General features: G+C 33.0%; 3 protein-coding genes and 1 pseudogene across 3 annotated transcripts; 2 read left to right on the forward strand and 2 right to left on the reverse strand.

The window, feature by feature from the left end:
• Nucleotides 1-7,672: 7,672 nt before the first annotated feature.
• LOC120146653 (transcription repressor OFP6-like) lies at nt 7,673-8,301 on the reverse strand. The gene has a single exon (XM_039160162.1). The coding sequence runs from the start codon at nt 8,267-8,269 to the stop codon at nt 7,673-7,675; it is 597 nt and encodes a 198-aa protein (XP_039016093.1). The 5' UTR covers nt 8,270-8,301.
• A 3,778-nt stretch (nt 8,302-12,079) lies between these two features.
• Nucleotides 12,080-13,264, reverse strand: LOC120146570 (transcription termination factor MTEF1, chloroplastic-like). The gene has a single exon (XM_039160095.1). It carries the CDS (start codon nt 13,187-13,189, stop codon nt 12,185-12,187), a length of 1,005 nt encoding a protein of 334 aa, XP_039016026.1. The 5' UTR covers nt 13,190-13,264; the 3' UTR covers nt 12,080-12,184.
• Nucleotides 13,265-14,465: 1,201 nt separating this feature from the next.
• Nucleotides 14,466-18,863, forward strand: LOC120146577 (2-Cys peroxiredoxin BAS1, chloroplastic-like). The gene is made up of 7 exons (XM_039160102.1): nt 14,466-14,715; nt 15,308-15,382; nt 15,495-15,576; nt 15,667-15,746; nt 16,128-16,253; nt 18,277-18,390; nt 18,567-18,863. The coding sequence occupies exons 1-7, from the start codon at nt 14,512-14,514 to the stop codon at nt 18,636-18,638; spliced, it is 753 nt and encodes a 250-aa protein (XP_039016033.1). The 5' UTR covers nt 14,466-14,511; the 3' UTR covers nt 18,639-18,863.
• A 6,975-nt stretch (nt 18,864-25,838) lies between these two features.
• LOC120146654 lies at nt 25,839-27,336 on the forward strand (annotated as a pseudogene).
• The last annotated feature ends 242 nt before the right edge of the window (nt 27,337-27,578 follow it).

Below are 27,578 nucleotides of genomic sequence, written 5' to 3' on the forward strand. Positions count from 1 at the left end.
ACGCTATATTTAAATACTTGAAAATTTTATATCTAAATAATGTGGCCAAATTTTGTTAATTTTGAATTGTTAAAGATAATCTTAAACTTGATCAGATTCATATCATTACAGTTCTCAAAGATGATTGTTATCTTCTGAAACACTCGTAATCCAAGTATATAAAATTGTCTTTAACTGTCGTACCAATATGAGTTTGATCAAATTCAAGACTTGTCTTTGATAGTTCAAAATCAACTAGTTTTGGTCATAAAATTCTCATATTTCACATTGTTTAAAAAAAAATTCAATGTTTACATATAACCTTTTAAGCATACACTTATTGAGTGATTAAGATAAGATCTATACATACGTGTTGTCGCCATCTAGTTCGTGCCCGTGCTTGTGCAAATATGTATTCTCAACACGTTATGCATGCATTTGTTCTTTTTAAATAAAACTCGTACACTTTTTTTAGTATTTTAACTTATTATTCTTATTTCTTTCATTTTAATCTCAAATGATTCAAATATAAAAATTATACTTGAAATCCTTACCACATCGATAAAAGCGCTCCCTACAAAACATATCTTTTAAAAACACGACCTGCATAGTGCATCTTTACCAAATGCTATTTTCCTAAATAAATATTTTGAGTGTCATATACCCAAATAAACATTAAATGAGTATTGCTATAATAATATTGTTCTGTTTCCTTGGTTTCACGTGAGACAATGTGCTTTCCTAGCTAAAAAAACTACTAATATATCTCTAAGATCACCTAATTATAAATTTGGTAACATTTTTTCCCTAATAATTATAAATATGTCGTTTTAGCATTAAAACTGAAATTAACATCTAACGTATTTGAAATAATAATATTTTTAGCCTTTGAAATTTATACCTTCTATCAATTTTATTCGAACAATTCAATAAACTTAATCATTTATATTTAAAAAAATTCATCAATTTTTTTAATAATGTCAAATTAAAAGAACTCATCAGATCAAAATGCATCAATTTTATTCGAAACAATTCAATAAACTTAATCATTCCATAATGTTTTATTTATAATGTCAACTCGATCGATACACTCTGGAAATAATTTTTTGAAAGATTACCCTACAGGTTGTTTGTCTTTAATCTTTATCGATTCAAGGCGATACAAGATATAGAAACACATACGATGGGCTAACTACAATTGTTTGCAGGCTTGAGCATTAATTACATCAAGGTATCTCCACAATTCATTGTGACTGTTATGTTCTTTTCAATTTGGGATTCATAGAAAACAACTGTTTCTCGGTTTTTCAAGAAATAAAATACATGCATGGTTTTCCCATGATTAGTATGGATGGACAGGTTATGGTTCTTTCATCACAATCAACTCCGCTGATTTTGAACAACAACAGAGAAGATTCATGAAAGGATTAATCTAAAAATAAGTCTTCAAACTATATTTGAAGTTAATTTTAGGTGCTTAAAGATTTTTTCATTCAAAATAGGTGCCTAAAGTTTTCAATGTTATTCTTTTAAGTACCTATATTAAAAAAGAAAACGTTATCTAACACGTGTCGCGTTTATAATTTTTTTTAAATTATTTTTTAAAATAATTTAAATTTATTATTATTGTTAAAAAGACCTAATTTAAAAAAATACAAGAAAAAAAAACCAAAACCTTAAAATCTTTAATTTCAAACTCCATTTATAGTCGTCAACGGTCATCTTCGGTCATCACCTCTGTTGTCGAATAACCACTCTGTAACACCCTTAACTCATATCCGACCCGAATACAAGTCTGAGGTTTCACATTGACTTTTCAAAACCTTGACTCATATAGAAAATCCCGGGAATTTTTAAAACTTTCATTAAAACGAAATACTTTAATTTACATAAGACCATAAAAATACAAAATCGATCAGAGTATTCGTAATTAACACTTATTACATACCAACACTTATACATAACCAAGTACATACTTTGTCAATTACTTCTGATCTGATCTCTTAGTAGTATTGTTGTCCGTGCTACTTCTATTTTCACCTTTCCTGATTCTTGGTACCTACGTGTAAATCACTTACACGCTAAGTCATAGACTTAGTGAGGCAATAAATGAATATGCAACAATAAACTTATGAATGTTCATACTTACATTTGGATCATGACATTTCAATATGCGTGTATCTATCGCACGATAACATATAATATAATGCACATACGAAACTTACCTTCTTGTATCACTTTCACTGTAAATCGGTATTTCAATTGCATAGCCCATGTATATTATTGAGATTAGAGGTATGTGAGTGCATTGAGGTTGTGCACTAATGCTGTCACCACAGCTCGTATCTATTCCCTCATGGGGCACCGAACCTTAATTCAGTATTCGTCCCGTAGGACTTCTACATCCCGAAAGACTACGTCCCGAAGGACTATTATACCCTCGACTCTTGGCATGCCAATTACACCTATAATTCTCATATCTTATACTATGGGCATTATTCTTATATTTCATATGTTCATGTACTCATATCATTTCTCTTGTGATCATGTATCTCATATCACTTCATATCATGTTCTCATATCACAGGTCATATCACATATCATATCATATCATATCACATGAACATATATATATCTTATGCATGTATCACAATAATTATCATGTATGCATGTTCACAACTACTGTATTATAAAAATCAACATAGGGATTTGACTTATCACAAGTCTTATTCCATTATAATATACATATAGTATGCACTCACCTTAGCTTTGCTTTGATTCAATTCTAATCCTTTGATCGTTCCGGAATAAGCTTACTTTTAGTATCTACATAATCGCACATGAATCTATATCAGTATTATAACTAATATGCTCTAATGATTCACTTTTTAGACTAAGAGAAAAGTCAATTTCATCTTTTAATGAAGGTATGCATCGATGCACTACTGATGCATCGGTGCATAAAAGGTATTCGATGTAGTATTATTGATGGGATGCATCGATGCACTCCTTATGCATCGATGCACCAATTGCATTCGATGTTTCATTATTAATGGGATGCATCGATGCACTACTTATGCATCGATGCATGAATTGCATTCGATGTCTTTATTTTAAAAGAGTGCATCGATGCACTACCAATGCATCGGTGCACATTCAAACAATTTCTGGGTTTTAACCTTGATGCATCGATGCACCATGAATGTGCACTCTGCCCAGAATCCTCTTTTTGAACCCGAAAGTTCATTCATTTAGATTAAATCCTTCATGTTTAATCCCCTTTTTCATTCTTAACTCTAGTACACATCCTTAAACCAATTCATACTCATTTATTTCATCTTAAACCTTTAAATCCTATCCTTCATATGTAATTCAAGAATTACATTAATAAATCAACATGTTTGAATTCCGTTTTTAACACTTCGTATATCTTAACTAGATTGATGACAAGTCAAATATAACTTTCAATTCTAGTTATGAACTTTATTCCAAGATTTCATTTAAGAACTTCAAATCTTAAATCTCTCCTAACTCAATCATCCTTTGATGTTAAGCTTTCCTTAAGCTTAGTTATCATCTAATAATCAAAACCCAATATTAAATTTAACAAGAAACTCAATAATCAGAATTCTTACCTTTGCTTTGGTTCACACGTACAAGGAAGAAAGAAGAAGAAGATAACTCTGGAAGGCTTTGGTGTTCTCTTCTTTTCATCCCACTTGTACTCATATATATCCTTATCCCTTCTTTAATTAATTTTCCTTGCAAATGACTCTTTTGCCCTTCCATTCCTTCTTCCTTTCAATTCAATCCTACACAATCATTTATATATAAATCTTTATACTATTCATTCATTCTATTTTAATCACCAAAATCTGAAACTTTCCAATTTAGTCACTAACCCGGTATTGAGGATGTTACACACTCATTTGTCACCACCCACCCACTAACTGACCATCATTCATCTAAATCCTTAAACCCTAAAAATTTCAACCCATGAATAACGGAGGAGGAATTACTAGGATTTAATCCCAACGCAAATTCCACCAAACAAATTGTAATAAATTTGATTACTTTGAGGCGAGGGAGGATTTGCTAGGTGATTCAAGAATGACCAACAAATTGTTCAAGAACTGCGAGGAAGGGGTATTTGCGGGTGATTCAAGAACGACGGGGAATTTATTGGGATTTGTGTCAAAACGCTTTGATCTTGCATTGGTGACGGGCTGATGGCTGGTAGTGGTTCCGTCGACGTTGTGTGGGTATTCACCAATGATGATGACAGCCGACGACGATGATGGACTTTGAGTTGGTGATTTGGAGGTATTTGGGGTTTTATAATTTTTAGGGTGTTTTGTAAAAGAAAAAAGAATAGAAAGGGTTTTTTTTTTGAAAATTTATAAATTTTATTTAAAAAATTAAAGGAAATTAAAATTGATGCCACAAGTCAAACATTGATCGATTAATTCATTTTTAATGGATTTTTTAACGGTCGTTACAGTGTTGGCACATAAAAGAGTAACATTGAAAACGTTAGATATATATTTTAAGCAAAATATTTTTTAAACGTTTAAAGTTAACTTTAAATATAACTTAGATACTTATTTTTGAGTTAAAACATTCCTGAAATCATGAGAAAGTCATTGGGTAATTATAGTCAACTCAGTATCCATGTTTACCAGCATGGCTAAAGACGGTGTTCCAACAACAACAATACAAAATATATTACAATTGAAGTCCCCAGTTCCCACCACTTGTAGTTTTCTTCTTAACAAGCTATTTAAATCTTTCTCACAAACTTTTTTGAATGCTCAAGTCGCAGATAACGCTTTCCAAAGAAAACTATTTGTCCTCACACAAAGTTGTTAGAGGGCCTCCTAGGATACAACGAAGTTTGAATTTTCTTTGATAAGCAGAATAAAAAAAATTCTCTTATTCTTACTCTTGTTATAGAAGATTGGATTGTTTGCAAAAGAAAAAAGTGATTTGAAAAACACAATCAATCATCTATTTATATGCATCCAATATGCATCACTTTGAAAGGTCGTAACATTTAATGTAGGATATGTCTCTTTAAAGAAACATGTCCCTTGGATGATGATAAATCATCACTTAAGTTGTGCTATAACTCTTTCATTATTCTCACTTAATTTAAAGTTCGAATCGCATAGAGTGTTTGAATTTTTCTAAAACTTTTTCTATGTAGTGAGACCGGCTTAGTGAAAAACCATTTTCATGTTTTTGTATCTACCTCATTGAGATCCTTCATCTTAAAATTTGAGGCTAGATACTCTTTGGTCTCGCAAACACCTTCCATGTTCGTCCCAAAAATTAACAAATCGCCCACATAAAGACAAATTATTACATTGTACCTATCGGTGAATTTAGTATAAATACATTTATTTCCAACATTATGTAAAAAATTGTATGATAAAATAACCAGGTCAAATTTCTCATGACATAACTTAGGTGTCTGTTTTAAACTATATAATGATTTCATCCACTTACATACCTTATGTTCATTCCTAGAAATCGCAAAGCCTTCTAGTTGCTCGATGTACATTTCCTCTTCAAGATCACCATTAAAAAGACTATTTTAACATTCATTTAATGTATTTATAACTTATGAATAGACGCACGTGTCATAAGAATTCGAATGAAAGTCACTCTAACCACTGTTGCATAAGTATCAAAATAATCTAGGTCTTCCTTTTGTCTGAATCCTTTCGCCACCAACCTAGCCTTATAGGTTGGAGAACCCCACGTTGGAGTATTCTTTCTTTTAAACACTCGTTTACATTCTATTGGTTTCGATCTTTGAGGAAGATCAATTAGAGTCCAAATATTATTGGTTTTGATCCTTGCGGAAGATCAATTACTAAAAAATTATATATATATTAACTAGAGTGATTGAAGATATTATTGTTAAATAATTCATTGAATTTAGAGACAAATTCTAATGTGATTTTATTTTATTTAGGGAGAAACTTTTAATTTTAATTGTAGTACTTTTAAAATTTATTTTTTATAAGATTTTATAAGATTTATTTAATTTAATTTATAAGAAAATAGTGAAATGAAATTAGAAAGACATTTAAAGTTTATGATAATTAAAAGTAAATATATAAAATAAAATTTATATAGGACAAACGAATTCATATTTATATAAATAAAAAGTTATATTAAATTCAAGATAAATATAATAATAATAATAATAATAATAATAATAATAATAATTTATGTGAGATGGACGAATAGGGTTAAATAATATGATTGTGATCAAATATATAGTTAAATAATATTATAATTTATGCTAAGATATTCCAACTATACATGAGGGGAGGTGTATTTTTATAGCATAGAGGAGCATCTCATGGTAAAGTAGTACCTTGTTTTGAGCTTTGTTCTTTTTGTAATACCCAAAAGAAACTTTAAAAAAGTTATGAGATTTAAGAGGTTGTAGTATTCGTCTCAAATGATTTCAACTATGACAACAAAATCACATTCACGTCTACTTTTATCGATCAGATAACCGTATCTATTTACAGAATTATAATTATGAGATTCTCATAAAAGAAAAAGGAAGAAAGCCATCATCAAAATAATTTAATAATTATAAATAATTAAAAGTTTTAATTTTTTAATTGAAGTGAATATATAATAATATTTAGTAAAACATCTTTTCTTTAACGATGAATATTAGTACTCTATAAATGTTTTTTATCTGTTTAATTTCATTACAATTTTAATAAAATAATATATATATCACAATCATTCTATGGAAGAAATGAAAATACAAAATATGACTAGTAAGAGTCAAACTTGAAATCTAAGATTCTAGCTACACCTAATTACTGAGTTGAACTAAGTATTAACCATCCTACATCGGAGTATAAAAATATGATAAAGGTTTAGAGCTAGCAATGAAAATAACCCTTCTTGTAGGCAGAACTTCAAACAATCAATTAGCTTTAATAATATTATTGAAAATTTTAAATATTATTGAAAAATTTAACTTATTTAATGTTTTAGTTTTTTATATTTTTATTGATAATTTATTTATATTTCTCTAAAATTTTATATTTTTTTATTAAATATTAAAAAATCTTCTCTAACATAAAATCAATCATCTAGGTTAACAAACAACTCAGCACCTACCCATTTGGGTCGGCTCAAAAATCAACTCCATGATCTCAAATATTGAATCCACCAACTAGCTCACCATAATTTACGAGGTTACCATTACAAGATACATGCAAATAAATTATACCAAATAATAATAATAACAAATATATTAAAAATTGCTTACCCACTAACACACTTGTGAAGCAAAATTTTCAGATTGGTTAAGTACCCAAAACTGGAATTCAAACAAAAAGAAGACACATGCAGCAATTTTTTTTTTGGAGTACACACAGCATATTTCCAAAACATATTGTCCTAACACATGACCCATACATATTCTAATTATACAGTTTACGTGAAGCACCATAAATAAACACACTCCTTGACTTTTTTGTTTAAAGAAATATTTTCCATTAATGCTTCTAAAAGCTTCACATTCATTTTTATAGCATTAAGCTTGAAAAATATTTGTTTAAATGCCAACAATCGGAATTTACTAAAAACAATTTCACCCACACTGTACTGTACTCAAAGCTAAAGCCCCCCAAAAATGTGGCATCAGCTGCACCTACAAGTCACGTGGTCTCAACCCAAAATGCAGCTTCGAGGAGGAAGAAGAAGCAACGCCAGGCTTGACTGAGGAGAACACCCCGTTCCATATCTCCGTGAAAGCTCTAACAATAATCCCATGGTAATACGGCGAATTCAGCTGCAAGAAACAGTTCAGAAGCTCCCTCAAATCATCTTTCGAATATATCTCTTTCTCCAATATCATTTGCAACATGGAGTGCCTGAAATCCAAATAAGGGTCATCTGAGTGCTTTTCCACCGCCAGGCTCTCTCTTCCGACTCTACCAAATCCTCTTACGGTGGCCGTTGAAGACGTGGCGCCTTTCTCTGAATCGTTGTCGACGCCACAGTACAGAGGGGTATCTGTGCTTGGAGAAAAAGAGGTGGCGGTTTCGTATTCAGAGAAAGAACAATGGGTTGTTTTCTTGGATGAGCTTGAAGAAGAGTAGCTGTAATGAGAATGGGTTTTAAAAGATGGAGATTTTGGCTTCGGTTTTGGGTTGAAAAAACTCGTCAGCTTGGGTTTCTTGCAGCTGCTGCACCCGAAGCTGACTGAAACTCTATTAAAGATCAGCTTCTTTCTGTTGCTCGACATTTTTAAAACAGATAGCTTACAACAGAGCTAGATTGAAGAAATTTGTAGACTTTCGATTTTGAGCTGAAAAGGGAAAGAATAAGCAAACTGATTGCATGAAAATGGTACTAGACTCGTGTTGAATTAGGGTTAGAGAAGTTGCCTATAAATGCTGCATACGAGCAGGGAAATCCAAGGGTGATAGAGTGAGCCCGCTGTGACTTTTAGTTGCATGACAACTTCATCACGACCGTCAAATCTGATCAGTATGCTTTATTGAAGAAAGGGTCTTGCAATAATTACAATAAACTATACATTAATAGATTAAATTTGAGAGTCATGTGCGAAGTGGGAGGATGAAAAAGAGAACAATGCATGAGCTTTTCCTTTTAGTCTACTTAGAAAACGCTTTTTGACTAGATGTTGGGGCAAAGGTTAGGAAGAAAGGAGCTTTACTGTTTACATGTAATCAATGACCTAAGGGGCTTGGGCATGACTTCAAAGGTACATAGTGGCCATGATTGTGTATTGGAACTTGAAAACATACTATTTTTATTTATTACTTGTAGATTATTTGTTCTTAATTTATGATTTGTTTAGGGTAAACGTATTTCCCTACTTGAAGATAGGTGGAGCTGCCCTATAATCGCAGGGCCATTTCATTTATAATCAAAACTTTATATTTGTTTATGTCTAGCTCCCGCGGTTAAATATATTGAAATCTCAAGTATAAACATGATATAAATATTAAATGGATCATTTTCTTCCATTGATGTGCAAAATTATCATGTATCACACGATAGTACTCGATGTATTTCAGAAAAAAAAAATGAGGAAGCAATGCCTTGAGTAGAAAACAAGCTTAATGCATATTTTAAACATTCACGTGCAATATTAGTGCTGAACATTTGATTATTGACCATTATCCATTTGTCTTTACATATGTTTTTCAGGATGATGGGCCTTTTACGTAAGGATCACATTGGGGTTTTCTAGGTAGGGGGAGTTGAGATATCAAATTTGACGAAGCTGACATCAAACAAGTAATCTTTGTGGTTTTGTTGCCAATATTTAGTTTCCCCTCTTTAAAAGTTGACAACATAATCGGTAGGAAGAACAATTGAAATATGATTATAGATGGATATGGGTTAAGTAGAGTCGGGATTAAATCGTTTCGATTTAGAATTGAGTTTAATATTTTTACTCCATTCAATATTTAATCCGATCTAATTTTATAAATTTTCATCCATTCTAAATGTAATAAAAAATTTGGAGTTAAAAATGTGCCTTAATTCTATTCGGTCTAACATCAACCATCTAAATTTCAAATACAATAAATCAAAGAAAAAATTATACAGAAATAAAAACAAAAAAAATATAAAAATATAACAAAATTCCCAAAAACAGAGGATAAAGGAGAGAGAGAGAGAAAGATTTATTTTTTGACAAAATATAAAATTAGCCTTCAATATTTACTAAAATGATTATTTTATCACATATTTTTTTTTTGAAATATTTTGATCATAACATTTTATTTTAAGGCAAAAAGACTTCTATATAGATGAAAATTATTAGTTAACACACTATTAACGCTCCAAAATAAGAGATTTTTTACAACTAAAATGAAATGTTGAGGGCTATAATACTCAAGGAAAAAAGAATAAGAGTCAAAGCAACTATTTTGTCATTTTAAGACCTTTTTGTCCTAAAATGAAACATCAAGGGTAAAAATACTCAAAAAAATAAGAGCCAATAGACTATTTTGATAAACATTGGAGACTAATTTTGACATTATGCCTGTACAATATATTTATGTGATCCTAATTTAAAAAAAAAATCAATAAATTTAATCTTTCATATTTATAAACTTCATCATTTTAATATTTGTTTTTCTCCTAAATTCCTTGTTATTCTTTTATGAACTTATATTATTTTGCTGTTACTTTCTTAATATAATACCAATTTAATAATAATTTATTATTTTATAATAAAATATTATTATCCAACTACTGCCCTAATTCGTCTAACTCGCTTGATTTGACAGTATAAAAATGATATTAACAGAAATTTTAAAAATGAAAGATTAAGTTAATTAGACTATCTCAAACTGTGATAAAAATGATAGAATATATAAAATTTTGAAGACCAAAAATATTATTATTCCAATCACATTAGACATTTTTCTTTTCATTTTTAACGACGAAATAACATATTTGTAACTTAAAAAAAAAACTCATTTTTAACGACGAAATGACTGTTTGTAACTTAAAAAAATTGACTCATTTGTTGCCCAACATATAATTGAATGACCTGAGATTTATTTTATCCATTAATTAATTAATTAATTAAGCTACTTTTGGTGGCCACTTTCTGAATTGTTTTCTCAAAGTACATAAAGAATGAAGTTCCATGGCGCTTGAAGCAATTAAACATTTCCAGAATTTATTGCATTGTTAATGAGCAATTGAGTATGTCAATATTTCACTTTATATAAGAAAAATGTTGAGCATGTCAGGAGGAAACAAAATATTTCAAAAGTTCAAGGAGTTACTAGGAAGATTGTCAAATCTCATATCGTCTACCCTCTTAGAAAACCTTATTGGCTTAAAAGTTTGTAGAAATCATTTTATCTTCTAGTAAGTCCCCAGAAGTCTATGACAGGGAACCAAGGTGGATTAATGGATTATCCCCGTGAAGATGAAAGGAACAATAACTTATAATATGCCAATAGATGCAAGTGAGGAATCAAATGTGGCCACTATAAGCTTGCTTAATGGCATTAAACACCAAGGTTTCTTCCATCACTTCAGTTTCTCATCCTACAAACGACTCCAATGACACTATGAACCAAAACCCAATACTCAAGTTCAACTGATTAAACACTGTGAACCATCTTAATTTAAAGCAGACGACACGGCTTTCCTGTCCATGGAATGAGAACAAATATTGTTTGCCGAGTAAAAGCAGAATTTCAACTTACTGATTCACCCAATATATGTGAAGAATTCCTTAGCAATTATCATGCCAAAACCTTAACTTTCCATCATAACTGACTTGAAAACCATCAAGGATACTACTTGACTTCAGTTAACAGAGGACTAAACCATTTGAAAATGATAGCAAAAAATGTATGCACCCAGGGATGGACCTAGAGGGGGGCGGGTGGGAGCGGTCGTCACCCCTCTAAAATTTTCAAATTTCTATATATTTTAGATATTTTATTTGTATTTTCTATTGAAAATATTCCCCCCCTAAAATTTTATAAGTTCACTCATACTTAAATTTTTATAAATTCACCCCTCCTAACATGAAATCCTGCATCCGACGTATTTGCTTCAGCTAGTTATGTACATTATCCTGAAGATGAAAAGTGAGAAAATATTCCCAACCACTGCAAAATGCAATTTTTCTCTCAAATAAACATCTTCAAGCAAATACAGCAAAACCAACCAACAAATACTCAAGCATCACCCAAGATAACACGTAGGCCAAGAACGTCCTCTAATCACAAACTTGATACTACTAGAGAACTATTCAATAACAGTCATAATAGAGAATTTTCCATTCAATCTAACACTTTTTTATTTCAATCTACTTTGGGAGCATTTTGATGGCCGGTGGGAGGTTCCATCTTCCTTTTATGACCGGAGCCTTAAAGCTCTGCATTTAGAAGACTACAAGGACAGGGACAGACGGACATAGGATTTTATGCTAAGGGGGTGTATTTCTAAAATTTTAAAAGGGACTAATTTATAAAATTCTGGTGAGGCGCAAATAGAGTATCAATAGAAATACAAGAAAACATCTAAAATCCATCCGTGTACAAGGGGCTTCTACCGCAGCATCCAGATGCAGCTTCAAATTGAAACACAAAACAATGGAGGCAGCCACATAAAAATCAATTATTATTTTTCACTGTTATACTGAATCATAGTATTAAATATCACAATGTTTAGAACACGATAAAGGAGAACCCTTCAAGGGCAACGTGGAATTACAACAAACCTCCAATCTACTACGAAACTCAATTTCACTCGTCTTTAACAAAGCAGGCAAAGGGAAACAAACCCCTTTTTCAACACAAATTTGGTGCCTCGGCTTTATCCTGTTTTCCAAGCTAAAAGAGAAGTACTGAGGGAACTCTTTGATTTCTCTCAAATCCCTCCCCATTTCCACCACAAAATAATTCAGTTTGTGCTCGTAATTTTCCTTAATACTGTAATTAAACAGTTGGGGAAATCTACGGAACATGGAGATGGATTTCCTGTGAGAGAATCCGATTTTTTGGAAGTAATCAACGCGAGGGATGAATTTATTTTCCACGCTGCAAGACAGTAAGGAAGTGTGTCTTCTTATCTCGGAGATTCCGATGCTTTGGAGGAAATATAGGGTGGGACGCAGCTGGGTCTCGACGTTGCATGCGAGTAATCTGGGACGTCTGTTGATAACTCTCTTTAAATCGGAGCCGTTGACGCGGGCTTCGCGGAGAAGGAAAGTGAAGATAGGGAGGAGGGAAGATGGTTTGATGGTTAGGATATGGGGGCACATGGAGAGGATTCGGGTAAGCTCAAGCGTAGTGAAGTTCAACGAGAAAAGGAATTCAACGGTGGATTTGAGATCATGGAGAGAAGCGGATATGATGGGAGGGTGGCGTTGGACTAGAGAGAATAAATCAAGGCCGATGGAGTCAAGGTAAAGCATTTTCTCTTGGAAGTCAGAGCGGGAGGTTGGTGGCGGTAGCGGCGGCGGCGGCGGATGGGAAATGGAAGGGAGTTGGGGATGGGTTTTGGGAGGAAGAGAGGCGGGGGTGATTGTTTTAGAGGAAATAGTGGGGAAATGGAGGTTCCTATGGCGAGAGAGTGAGGGGAAATGATGGTGTTTGTGGTGGTGGGAGGAAAGTAAGGGGTTGGTTTGGGGGAGGAAAGGGAGCGTGTCTCGCATGGTGTGTGGGCATCTACATTGCCTGCTGTTTTTGTTTCCTTTCCACTTCTTTTCATTTTTTCCCCTGGTTTGGGAAGAGAGAGAAATTGGATAAGGGATAGAAAATTTTACGACTTCAAGATGGTCAGCCAGATTGCTCTCAGATTCTGGATTTCCAAACACACTCCAACTTCCGACAAAATCTCTCTCATACGATACGAGATTGGGTGATGAAACCAAAATGGATTGGAGCCCAATTTTGCTTTGTTCAATTTAGATATAAGGCCCATTGTCTTGTACAATTCTTTCCTCGGAGATTTAGAAAAATGACCTAATAAAAATATTATAATGTAATATTGTTATGAATATGTGTACAGCTTTCTTTACTATAAATATTTTTTATGTATATATCTATCTATTATGAATAATTGTAATGACTTCCTAAGAGTAAATAATTATGAAACAAAATTCACTATTTCGATAACTTAGCTTTTTCTCTTATGAATAGAAACATAGGGATTAAGGGTGTAAATGAACGAAATTTAAACAAGTAAAGTTTTGTTTATGTTTATTTGTTTATTTTAAAAGGTGTTCATGTTCGGTTTGCATTCGTTTAAATTTTTAATATCATCTTTGTGTTCGCTTATTTATTTTTAAAAGTGTTTGTGTTTGTTCGTTTAGCGTATGCAAGCATATTCATTTAACATCTGTTTATATGTTTGTTTACATGTTCACGAACATGTTCATTTGCAATATAAAAAATGATAAAATTTTGCCACTACTGCTTAACCTCCTTAATCTTTCTATTTTAAACTTCAAATTTTACCATATGTTCAATTTAGTCCCTACATTCATTGATGTTTAAAATGTACAAAAATAAACATGTTCGTGAACATGTATTAAATGAACTCATAAATAAACATGTTCATAAATATAAATGAACCGAATATACTTTTATTTGTGTTTACTCATTTATTAAATGAATATAAAAATTTCGTTCATACAAATTTATTTAACTTAATAAATAGATGTATGAACGGTTACCCAAATGCTTATGTTCATTTACACCCATAATCAAGAGTAGGCTAAGAGCCCAAAGTTAAAAGAAGTTAAAATCTCAAAGAAATCAAATGAGATTTCAATTGTTGAGAATCAGAGTGAGATGAGATAAATCTCCGGTTTACCCAAAATGTGTGGAGGCGGGTAACCCAATATAAAACCCCACCCAACCCTAAACCCATTACCTCCACTTATCCTCTTTACATTCCAGAACTTTCATTTCTCCCCCTTATTATAATCTTCTTCCAGCTCACTGCGAGAGAGATAAAGCGTGAAAGGCAGACATGGCTTGCTCCGCTACTTCAACCACAACCACGGCTCTTATCTCCTCAAACCCCAGGCCCAGGGCTTTCTCCCCCAAATCCCAATCTCTTTCTCTCCCTAATTCCTTCACTGGTCTCCGTGCTCCTCTCCTTTCTCGTGTTGCCCGCTCCATTTCCCTCTCTCGTGCCTCTCATTATCAGAATAGTTTCGTCGTCAAAGCCAGCGTGTGATATGCCTTTTATTTTTATCTCCTTAATTTTCTATATATCATATGTTTTCTATGTATACTAGTTGTGATAATTGTTTGGGGTAAATTAGGATGGGGAGACACTGTAATGTGATGTTTGGTTTATTTAGTTCTTTATTTTTGTTAATATTTTAAGCTAAAAACAATTTTTTGGGCTGTGTTCAGTCTTTAACGCTGCTTAGTGAACATTTTTTGTCATCTTTTAAAGGCATTAGTTAGAACGAGCTTAAAATGAGGAATTGGTAACCGGTCTTGGTTTTAAACAAATTGATTATGATGAACATAGCCTGTATCGATTGGTACGATTTTTTTTGGGTCTTAGACTCCATTGGAATGGCCAAAGTGTAAGCTAAAGCTAACTACATTTGCGGATGCAGTTTTAAATATATTAACATGTTTAAATTCAATAGTTTTGTTGATCTTTTTAAAAAAGAGAAGCACATTACAAATGTGAGTGAAATTGAAAAAAGTCTTGGAATTTGTTTATAGCATTTTCTTGAAGTTTTGATGACACTGTCTTATCTTCTGTTTTAGGTCTTCGATTTCTTATTTTGAGCATTGTCTTGCAGAGTGAGCTTCCACTGGTGGGAAATACCGCTCCAGACTTCGAGGCAGAGGCTGTCTTTGATCAGGAGTTCATTAAGGTTGTATTATGTGGATGCTTGTAGAAGTATGTTTAGGCCAGTCACTATTTTTCTTCTTTTGGTATGGAACTTTTTTTCCAACTTAATTCTGGATCGTGCATTATTGTTTCAGGTCAAACTCTCTGAATACATTGGGAAGAAATATGTGATTCTCTTCTTCTACCCATTGGACTTCACATTCGTTTGCCCCACAGGTTTGTTTCAGTCTGAACAGTTAAGCTGAAGTTTTATGATATTGGATTCTTATTCGTACTTTTACCTCCCCAATTTTTTTCTTCTTGCAGAGATTACTGCTTTCAGTGACCGTTATGAGGAATTTGAGAAGTTGAACACAGAAATACTAGGTGTTTCTATTGACAGTGTTGTAAGCTCCTCAGTGAAAACCTCTGCGTCAATGATGTATTAGTGCTCTACAATAAATTAATGATTTGTTACTTAATCATCTCTAAAGTTGCATAATCTCCAGTAATAGGTGCTTATTTATTCGCATATAGAATATGGAAAAGTTGATATTATGCCAAGGGCTAAGCTGGTTCTCAGTATTTTAATTTTCTTTTATCGTCTGTGTAATTGTGTTTAAAATAGCTTACATTATTATACTTATTGTGTAGAAGCATTAATATGTTTATTGCAGCATCTGCATTTGTAATTTATTGATGAGGTGTACTTTGTTACATTATAGTTTAGCATGTGTTTTTGCATCCAATTTATATAAAACTTAACCTCAGCTTACACTTTATTGCAGTTCTCTCACCTTGCCTGGGTTCAAACAGATAGAAAGTCTGGTGGCCTTGGTGACTTGAAGTATCCACTTGTATCTGATGTCACTAAGTCAATTTCAAAATCTTATGGAGTGCTCATTCCTGATCAGGTATGTGATAACTTCATGTTTTCTAGCATCTAATCCTGGATTGGTAAACTGTCAGCTTTTCTTTAACGTTTTGAACATGTTGCACGAAGAATGTTGCATATCACATTTGCTGGGTTTTCCCTTTGGCAATTATTGGGATGTGCCCATGACTGGCTGGATTGTCACCGAAGGGTAGGGATGGCAAAAAAACCCGAACCCGAACCGAATTTAACGGGTCGGGTTTGGGGATGATAAACGGGGACGGGGACGGGGAAAACCCGTTTATGTTAAACGGGGACGGGTTTGGTAATCCCCGGCCCGATTACCCGTCCCGATACCCGATCCGATAAATATTAAAAATAATTATTTTTTTATATATAATATTAATAACATATTTTAAATTAACCCTTAAATATTTTTTATTATTTTTTTCACCCCATACTGACCCACTTTAAAAAATCGTCCCCGCTTCAATTTCTAGAATTTACCTCAATTTTCGCTGTCTTATAATATTCTTTTTTTCTTTTAATCGTAAAAATAGTGCTTACACTTCTTGTTTGCAATCACGTGTGAACCTTTAATATCTTTTAATAGACAAACATTGTCTAGTTAAATGGGAAAAGTCTGGTTGGTTTGGTGGTATTATGCCACTTCCAACGAACGTGTACTTGCTGCAGGGTTCTCGTCCAGTACACCATTACACACTTGAAGCCCACCACTAGCATTGGCAAGCTGGAAATTATGTTCAGCAGAATTTAAAATCAATGCAACTTGCATATTGTCTTCGTCTCTTCGACAGCAACCCTCATTTTCACCTCGCATTCCAATAACCTCATACAAGCTGTCTCCATTACACAAGCTTTAACGTTCCTCTGACAAAGCGAAGCATGTGAATTAGCCATATTAAAATCAGTCTCGGGACCTATACCAACATCACGTTCTTCCCTAGCAAATGGAACAACAGCTGCTCTCTAGTATTAAATTCGAAAATTCTAAAAAATTTCGGTTAATTCAAAAATTAACCGAATTAACCGAAATTTATTCGGTCCGGTTAATATTTTCGAAAAAAAATTTGGTTCGATTAACAATTAAAGAAAAAAAAATTCGGTTAATGGTAGTTCGTTCGGTTCGGCCATCGAATTAACCGAATGAACAACCCTATCGATACCCGTTTAAATAAACGTTTATGCTAAACGGGGATACCCGTTTCCCTGCGGTTTTTCCCGATTACCCGATGGGAATCCCCGTTTAAATCCCTGCGGTTTTTTAAACGGGGACGGGTACCGGTTTTTTAAACGGGGACGGGGACGGGGGACCAATACCCGGCCCGAACCCGGCCCGTTGCCATCCCTACCGAAGGGGTTTACATTATTGCTTTACAAGCACATCTATTTGTGTGTGTGTGTTTTTCTAGCCCTCTGGGTTCAATGGTTTCATCTTTAGGAACTGTTTTTTCTTCTTTTCTTTTAATTTTTGGTAAGCCAAGATTGTTGGAGTCAAATGTGAAGTTTTTGTATTAAGAAAGAGAATCAAGTAGTTTTCTGAGAAAACTTGATAAGTTGAGGTCTGGTATTATGAATGTGGGTATTGCTTGTGCTCCAGTATACCAACATCGAGTCTCTATGCTTAATTCTAATGCTTAAATTAAGAAGAAGGAAAAAAAGCACAGATTCTTTTAAAAATGAATTATGGATTTTGTTTCTGTAATTGATGATTCTTGACTTCTATTGCTTCACCTTTAGCAGAGAGTAATTCCTGCAGAGACATATTTCTTTTCCGATCAATTTTTAGGATATGTTAGTTTCAATCCGAGGGTCTTCTATCCTTTCTAGGGAAGGATGGATGTTAAATTTACTGAAATGAATTTAGTAAGTTCAGGAATTATCTGGACCAATGAAGTGCATATATATGTAACATTTGTGAAAAACTGAAAATTATTCTAAAAATTGTGGATTATTTTTGTTTCTTCTTACTTGTGCGTATCCCTACAGTGAGCATTGCTGTATGGGAAACATGATTCTAACAAGTTCAGTTTGGATGTTAGGGAATTGCATTGAGAGGACTTTTCATCATAGATAAGGAGGGGGTTATCCAGCACTCTACCATTAACAACCTTGCAATTGGGCGTAGTGTTGATGAAACAATGCGGACACTCCAGGTAATTATATTTACTAGGCCGGCTTTGCCATTGTCTAAATTTCCATTCCGATGTATGTGCTTAGTGTCATTCATGGAGGCCAGAGATAAGAGTGAATTATAGATTTTGCGTGCTTTATGGTTGAGTTTCGTTGTGGTATGTTGCCTTATAATTTGGTTTTTTCGACTTTCCTGCAGGCCTTACAGTATGTGCAGGAAAATCCAGATGAATTTGCCCAGCTGGGTGGAAGCCAGGAGAGAAATCCATGAAACCAGACCCTAAACTCAGCAAAGATTACTTTGCAGCAATTTGAAGGTAATTAAGGGTGTATCAGAGTTTTACTTCTATGTAACTGTTAGCAATCACGAGCTTCGGATCCGATCCTAATCTATGGCGAATTATAAATCATGTTTGCGTGTTTTTTTTCGATTGCATTTATGTAGACAAACAATATCATATATTTTTTTCACTCAAGCAAAGCACTTTTGTCAAAATGGCATGGAATCTTGATGTGGATTTTACTGATCTGATAGCATTTCCAAGTATCATAAAAGCCATCAGTTAGATGAACAATCGATCATGTGTGTCGCGTTATATTCACTGCAATATCCGTTTTCTTCGCCCAATTGGAAGTATGGACCTTTGTTTGTTGGTTGTCAGGGATGATATATTTTTATTACGTACATGGATTGTGCTTCTATTATATTATGAGTCCAATTCCCAATGATCCAAATTTGATTTCATGAGCAAAAAAAAAGCATCCATCATTCATTTTTTGTTTGTTAGTTAATAATTATTGTCCTTAAACTACATTTTTCATTATTCTGTTCTTAAACATTTTAGAGCCCTTTAACTATAACTCAAATCTTAGAATCTCTAAAATGTTTAGAGACTAAGGAAGTAATAATAAAAACATACATGTGTCCTATAATGTTATCGTTAACGTTGTTATTTTACTTTTTGTGACATAAAGTAAATCATTTGTTTAAAATTAATATTTGTTTTTTTTTAATAATTGTGTGTATATATATTTGAACTAGTGTTAAACTTATGTTGTATTACTATGTGTTTTTTTATAAAATCAATACAATTTAAGCTATTTTTAAGTGAAATTAAGTAATTAACACGTTTAATAGCAAAACATTGGATATGAGTTTAAGAACGTGTAGTCCAGGTAGCACTTTTAACCCATTTTCCTGAAGGCTGTTGGGCTAAATCAAGTTGCCTGAACCCATTTTCATTTTGTAGGTACGCTTCCCTTTTTTGAACGTGGGAATGATATTTAACTCAAACCGAAAACACTATTACAAGTATGAAAGCATTAGTCATTGGTTTTAATGGTTAGATCTTTAGGGTTTAGCCATCTTTGTTTCGATCTGTTTTGAACCATGGGTGGTTCAATAGTTAGCGTAAGTACATAATGGAAAATTTTACTTCATTGTAATGAAAATGGGACAGTAGTTGAACAAAGTGACGATCTATCATAAAAGGGAAATGAATATATTTTTTAAAAGGAAAGTTATTTTTTCCTACGTAAACGATCGGGAAATTCTGTTCCTAAAATACAATGTATTGATTCGAATAAAACAATCTGTTGATGCACATTGAATTACTTTAAACCATAATGTAATCCAAAACATCGAGAGAGTAAGAAAATTAAAGAGAATGTTTTTACTTAAATTGGATAAAATCCCCTCTCTAATACAGATAGTGCACCAATAGTTACCTACCTAAGTGCCCCCTCCCAGAGGTCAGTCTTTCGGCAAAGGAAGGTTTCCCAATTAATATAACCGTCAGTGATGAAAAAAAAATTAGAATATACCGGCTTCCAATCCAAACCGATTGGTCCTATGTCTCAATTCTACAATTCATTCGGGTTTTCAATGACATGTCAGAATCGATAAAAATCGTAAATTAAAAATTGAAAAAATCTATTAAAAAATATATCTTTTTTCTTAGATGATCTTAATTACGTCATCAGTCACCGTGAATTATTACGTCAACACCGTTGGTCTTCGTATCAGTATTATAAACTGTCAATTAACATCGTAACGGTCAATGATGGAAACTATTGGTTAAAAGGTCACATTACGTGGGTTTGAAAACTGCATCGAATGCAGAAATAATTCGAAGGTCGTGTTTATTTTTTTTTTAAAGTTTGAAGAATTCATACATCGCTAAGCTTAAGTTTTATTGAATGAATAAAAATATCTTTTATAACTGGTATTGAACTCTTGTAGCAAGTTATAAAAAGAACAATATGTCATCAGAAATATTCAAAGAGGAGAAAGAAATATCACTTATACACAAGTTTTTTAATTATATATTTAAAAAAATTATAAATAGATTATTGATTAAATATTATTACAAACATATTATTGTAACATGATATATAACACTTTTAGTCTTTAAAAGATATACAATATATCAATTTTGTCATAATTCAAAACAATTTAATAAATTTAACTTTTCATATTTTTAAAAAATATTATTTTAATCTTTATTCTTCTATTAAATTGCTTTTTATTCTATAAGGAATATTATATTATTTTTATGGCATTATAACAATTTAATACTAAATTGTTACTATATGAAATAATGTACTTATCCAACTATTATTTTAATATGATGAGTTCGTTTGGTTTGACAATATCATAAAAAATCGATGAAATTTTTAAATATAAAAGATTGCATTTTCTAAATTATTTCAAATTAGTATAGAATTAATAAATTGTAAAAGTTTTGATGATTAAAAATATCATTATACCAGGTTTTATTATATATTTATTTTAATTTTAACGACATACTAATATGTTTGTAATAATATTTTAATTGAAGAATATATTTATATATTTTTGAAAAATATCATATTTATTATTAAATTTATAATTAGATGACTTTGGACGTAGATTATCCCCCAAATTATTTGGTATTTCGTTTCTCATTGAAAGCATGGCAAGAGTACGCATAATAGTCCGTTGAATATTCAAGGGAGAAAAATTATTAACCGAGAGCTTTTAACCATCTATTTTAAAGATTGTTGGTGTAAAATGTAATCATTTAAAGGTTCAATTAATATTTTTTGAGTAATTTGGGACAAATGCAATGTGATATCTATTTAAAGATAATTCTTAATTATTTGACATTAAATATTCATACTTTTAGTATTCATATTACTCAAATTCAAGACCTCAAAGTATAGTATCAAATCATTTACAACCAAAATCATTTGGTTTGTGTTTCAATATTTAATTGGTAAATACAGAACTGTTTTTTTTCTCCCAAGAAAAACTAATGTAATAGGGACGGGTATATTTGATTAATAGTGCATATCTTTATACTAATGCATTTAATGAATTAGATAACATCACATTATCTAAATTATAAATTCAATTTAAAATGATCTCTCATGTTTGCGTAAATTATTTAAAAATAACCTAACTTATAGGTCTGTGGTAGTTCTCTTCTTTAATTCGGTTTAAGAGGCAATTAATGCACTTAAGCAAGTCTAAAAGAGAATATTTCTCACAACATATTTCAATAAATTTAAATAATTTTTAAACTATTCAAACATTAAATTGAAGAAAAATCCATTATGTAAACCTTTCATCTATTTTTAAAATTTTATCTCACTTATAAATTTACTTATCAATAACATGATTATAAGAAAATATCACGAATTGCTTTAATATGTCTTAATAAAGAGCGTGTGAATAATACTTCCCACTTCTTTGTTTTTGGTGTATTAATATGTTTTTAATTAAATTTAATAAAATATATTGTGACAATTTTTCATATAAGCTTGAGAGTTTTTGTGTTGAATATTAAGATCATGGTCTTTGAAGGCGTTTTTATACAAAAAATATCTTTTTTAATTTATATAAACTGTAGTCAAGAAAAATTATTTAAGAAAGTATAATCCTTTTGAAAATAGGTCTCGCATGGGTCGCATTTTTCGAAGGAACGTTTGTAGGACGAGTCTTTATTAATATGTCATAAATTTTATATTTTAGACAAAGTTATTAAAGTTGACACTATTCAGAATTGAAATGAAAGAAATTAAAATCATGAACTAAAATTATTAAAATTGTACGAATTTTATTTAAAAATGCACACAACACATAATGTATGAGCACAAATAGTCAATCGAACAACAATAATAATAACTCACGTATATGTTTTGTCTTCAATCACTCGAAATAAGTAATTTAAATACATAAAAAACATGTCTAATAAGTTGAATTGATAATCTCATGGTTAGCGTGACACCCCATTATTAAATTAAAAATTAAAAATTTATTTAGTTAATTTATGGATTAAATTGTAAGTTTTGGAAGTTTACGGCTCGATTTGAACATGTAGGTAGTTCAAGAATTTAACCCATTTTTTTATTTTGGTTGGTAGAGAAAAAAATAAAATAGGAAAGGGTGTGCTCAAGGGTTTCAAATCCCTATCCATAGGCTGGCCAACCATCACCCTACATTTAAGTTAGGCACTATTTGTGATTATTAATATTATAATATATATATTATTGGTTAAGGCTTGAGTTATAATCCAAAGCCATCCCCATTTCAGATTTCAACCAATTTCCCTCTAAATCCCTAGTCGCTTCGTCGCCCTCACCATCCTCCACCGTCTGGATGCCGTGATGGTCACGCCCCCATCAAAGTGGTCAAAACCTCCCATAATCAAACCCCTCCACCCTCACAATAATCGTCATCGTTCGCTGTAAAACCCACCACGAAGAATGTCGGGATAGACCAATCCCACATTGAAATTCGTTGATTGTCGCAGATCTAGCCACACGCTCGTCTAATAGCCACTCCCACTGGCCTCTCTAGTGTCGAGCGATTAAAACCCAAGTGGGTTCGTTGGCTATCCTTATTGCTCTGCTATTTGTCATCGATAAGGGTTTCGATTGCTTTTTATATGTTTTCGTCGTGGTTTTGGTTCAGTTTTTTGGATTTTTTGGAAGTAATATGTTAATTGTAACTTGTAGTAATCAGACCGTCAAACACCCCTGTCACTGTGTCGCAAGCACGTCATGCGACCTCGGTGCGCGTAGGGTTCCTCTATTGGTCTAGGAGCCTTTTAGAATCGGTCCAGTCATATCGAACGTTCTAGTCAGACCGAACCGGCTCAGTCAAATTGAATCGGGTCAACTGAGTCCACTCGACTAAGTTAACCCGGTTGATTCAACTCGAACAGAGTCAACTTGTTAACTTTGACTGATCGTTGACTGACCAGAGTTGACTTGATTTGACTAGTATTGACTTTGACCAAAAAGTCAATTTTTTGGAAAATCATATTTTATGTGTTTCGATGTCATAAGTCTAAATCTGAAGTCCGTTTTGTCAAATTTAACCCGAAAGCCTCCGAATTGACCATCAAACTCGAACATGCATATTTACTTGAGAATTTTATTTAAGAATAATTAAATTAAGGTTAATGAATGGTCTAAGATATTTTTATTGAAGGTATATGAGACTCTCTTGACCGTTCGACAGCTCGACCTAGCTCTTATCGATCCGTTGGACCTTATGAGCGGTGATTACTTGTATGACCCGTGAACCTTATGAATACTTAGATTAAATTTTACTTTGATATTAACTCAGTTTATATGAATTAGGTTCGAGCACTGCTGCAGAGCGCATCGAGGCAAGGCTCAGTAGAGTACCGTCTGATCTTTTTGCTAGGTGTTCCCTTTGTGCTATATGATTGTTTTATTTGCTTTAAAATGTGATTTACAAAATTATTGATTTACTAAATATTTTAACAACTCGTTATGATTTACTAATTACTGGGTGACTGTTATGAATCATGGATGTTTGATACATGTTATCTAGTTACTTGTTTTCACTGGAAGATATGTTTATGCCGATTATGGATATGAATTCACTATTTACTATGTGAACTGTTTATTAAGAAATCGTTTTGGGTAGGATACTGGAGTATGGAGGTTCAAACTCTGATCAAATTGGTAATTCCTTACGGACCTAAAGGCCCTTGGTAGCTCCGAGGCCCCGAGAACTTTATTGGGTAGGCTCTCAGGCCCCAAGATATTCCTTTAGGTTGGCTCCTATACCTAATGGGTATAAGGTAAGCCCTTAGGATACAATTTTGGGGAATTGCATTTTGGTGTACTGGAGGAGGGTAATTATGAGTTTTAAAATTCAACTTCTCTATGACTTTTACGATACTTACTAAACTACTTCTTATTTTACTCATTATGTTTTACTTGCAATATTGGAACAAACTGAGCTCCCTAGCTCACATTTTCGAACCCCCCCTTTCAAATACTTTTGAATAGGAGATATTCCTTTAGGTTGGCTCCTATACCTAATGGGTATAAGGTAAGCCCTTATGGATACAATTTTGGGGAATTGCATTTTGGTGTACTGGAGGAGGGTAATTATGAGTTTTAAAATTCAACTTCTCTATGACTTTTACGATACTTACTAAACTCTTCTTGATTATTTTACTCATTATGTTTTACTTGCAATATTGGAACAAACTGAGCTCCCTAGCTCACATTTTCGAACCTTTCCCCCCTTTCAAATACTTTTGAATAGGCACCCCAAACCTGACACTTGGAGAATTGACACATTCGTACAAATATTTTTGTAATTTTTTATCTTTGAAACTGCATTATTTTCAGTGACAATACCTTTATTTTGAAATACTTATTTTATGACTATTATGCTTGCTACTGATGTTAGATTTACTGCGATAAGGATTATGGTGTATTTTATTTTACCCAATCACTTACGGTTTATATTTACTCGTTAGATTTTTATCGTTATTAATTATGTTTTTTTTCCAAAGATATTATTTATAATATAGTTTTAAATTATCAAAAAATGTTTTGAAAATTTTTATTATAATCCGCTAGATTTAGTCGTAACACATAGGTTGGGCTTAGGGGATTAGAGTTAGACATTATTAATTTTTAGGTGTTAAAGATAAATATCGAACTTAATCAAATTCATATAAATATGATAATAAAATTAATTTTAAATATTATCACTTTTCATCCTAAAAATTATCAACGTTGAAAACTCCACTTAAAATTTATATCACGTCTAACAAAAATGTACTACAAAACGTACATTTTAAAAACATCCTATATTGTATATCTTTATAAAAAATTATACTATTTTTTAAATATTATTCACATAAATTATTTAAAAATATGTACTAATCCAATAAAAACCCGGATTTGAAGGGGTATAATTGATAGTTCATTCTCTTAGAATGTCAAAAGAGTATAACCCAGCTCTAATCCAACATGATTCGTTGGTCCAGCTGTGTTGTCCACCGTCGGTATTGTTTTCTCCTGTTAATAAAGAAACAGTGGAAGAAACAACATCACCCACCGCTATTCACTTTAAACAAATAATAATACTTCCCTTCACAGTAACATAAGCAGAGCAAAACAGAGAACCATTCATTTCCCTTTGTTTTCTTAATGGCTTTTCTTCATTTCATCTTATCTTTCCTTATCATCTGCACAAACATTGGCATCAGCCGACGCCGCCACCACCATCAAAGTCTTCCTCTCTCCTTTCCCTCACCGTTCTTCCTCCAATGCCTACCAAATTCTCAATAACTTGGCAACTTCTTCAGTTGCAAGAGCCCACCACCTAAAACACCACAACCCCGAAACCAGTACTCCCTCTTCCCTTCTCAAGACTCCACTTTTTCCTCACAGTTATGGCGGCTACACCATGTCTCTTAGCTTTGGAACTCCGCCTCAAGTCCTTCCTTTCATCATGGACACTGGCAGCAGTCTCTCCTGGTTCCCTTGCACCTCTCGTTACCTTTGTTCCCAATGCGCTTTCCCCAATGTCGACCCAGCCAAATCTCCACTTTGCCCCCAAACTTTCGTCTTCCACCAAGCTTGTGGGTTGCAGGAACCCCAAGTGTAGTTGGCTTTTTGGCCCCAACGTGGCGTCTCGTTGCCGAGACTGTGAACCCACGTCCAAAAACTGTACTCAGACTTGCCCACCTTACGTAATTCAATACGGTTTAGGTTCCACTGGTGGACTTCTATTAGTAGAAAACCTTGTTTTCCCTCGGAAAACGTTCCCAGATTTCCTTGTCGGATGCTCCGTTTTCTCCAACCGACAACCCGCTGGAATAGTCGGGTTCGGTCGGAGCGCTGAGTCTTTACCATCCCAATTAGGCCTCAAGAAATTCTCTTACTGCCTCGTTTCTCGCCGGTTCGATGACACAGGCATCAGCAGCAATATGTTGTTGGAACGGGTCGGGTACGGGTGGTGCCAAGACTCCGGGTCTTAGCTACACGCCGTCTAAAGTTCACAAGAACCAAGCCGCCTCAACCCAGCTTTCAAAGAGTTTACTATGTAACTCTACGTAAAATTATGATCGGCGATAAGCACGTCAAAGTCCCGTACAGTTTCTTGGTCCCGGGATCAGACGGTAATGGAGGCGCCATCGTGGACTCAGGATCAACGTTCACTTTCATGGAGAGACCAGTCTTCGAGCTTGTCTCGAAGGAGCTCGAGAAACAAATGGGAAATTATAGCAGGACAAGGGAAGTGGAAAACATGTCCGGCTTATCCCCATGCTTCAATATTTCAGGCTATAAGTCAATAAAAGTCCCTGAATTAACTTTCCATTTCAAAGGAGGAGCCAAGATGGTATTGCCTTTAACTAATTATTTCTCATTCGTCGGCGATGATACGGTTGTCTGTCTGATGGTTATTACCGACAACGTCGTCGACCAAGGTTCACACGGCGGGCCGGCAATTATACTGGGGAGCTTTCAGCAGCAGAATTATTATATCGAATTTGATTTGGCAAACGATAGGTTTGGATTTGCTAAAAAACGCTGTGTGTGAGCTGCATTTTAGTTTCTTGAAGATGAAGGAGGTCTTTCTTTTTTCTTTTTAAATGGAATGGTGACAAAAGAGTTATACGCTTTTTTGCTGTCATTATTTATCATATATTATATTTGGAGATTTCAAAAGTAGCATTAGTTTATAATTCAATCAATTTCATTGCTTTGTAGAATATAAATTTACAATTGCAGTTCCTGGTGAATTTCTTCCTAAGCAAGTATTCCTATTGAAGGGTCTCGGCTCATCATCTTCCTTCCTTATAGGCATCTTTTTTTTACTTTATTTGATGATGATGGAGCAAAACCTTCTTTATTTTATGGTGATTTCCTTTCATCTTCGTGTTAC

The sequence above is a fragment of the Hibiscus syriacus genome, unplaced genomic scaffold (genome assembly GCF_006381635.1).
Source record: "Hibiscus syriacus cultivar Baekdansim isolate YM2019G1 unplaced genomic scaffold, ASM638163v2 tig00110930_pilon, whole genome shotgun sequence".
NCBI classification, from domain to species: domain Eukaryota; kingdom Viridiplantae; phylum Streptophyta; class Magnoliopsida; order Malvales; family Malvaceae; genus Hibiscus; species Hibiscus syriacus.

Excerpts from the sequence above, each read along its gene's own strand:
- LOC120146653 (XM_039160162.1), bottom strand. The coding sequence starts at position 8,269 with ATGTCGAGCAACAGAAAGAAGCTGATCTTTAATAGAGTTTCAGTCAGC.
- LOC120146570 (XM_039160095.1), bottom strand. The coding sequence starts at position 13,189 with ATGCGAGACACGCTCCCTTTCCTCCCCCAAACCAACCCCTTACTTTCC.
- LOC120146577 (XM_039160102.1), top strand. The coding sequence starts at position 14,512 with ATGGCTTGCTCCGCTACTTCAACCACAACCACGGCTCTTATCTCCTCA. Across the intron at positions 14,716-15,307 it reads GTTTCGTCGTCAAAGCCAGC|AGTGAGCTTCCACTGGTGGG; the intron begins GTGTGATATGCC and ends ATTGTCTTGCAG. Across the intron at positions 15,383-15,494 it reads TTGATCAGGAGTTCATTAAG|GTCAAACTCTCTGAATACAT; the intron begins GTTGTATTATGT and ends TTATTGTTTCAG.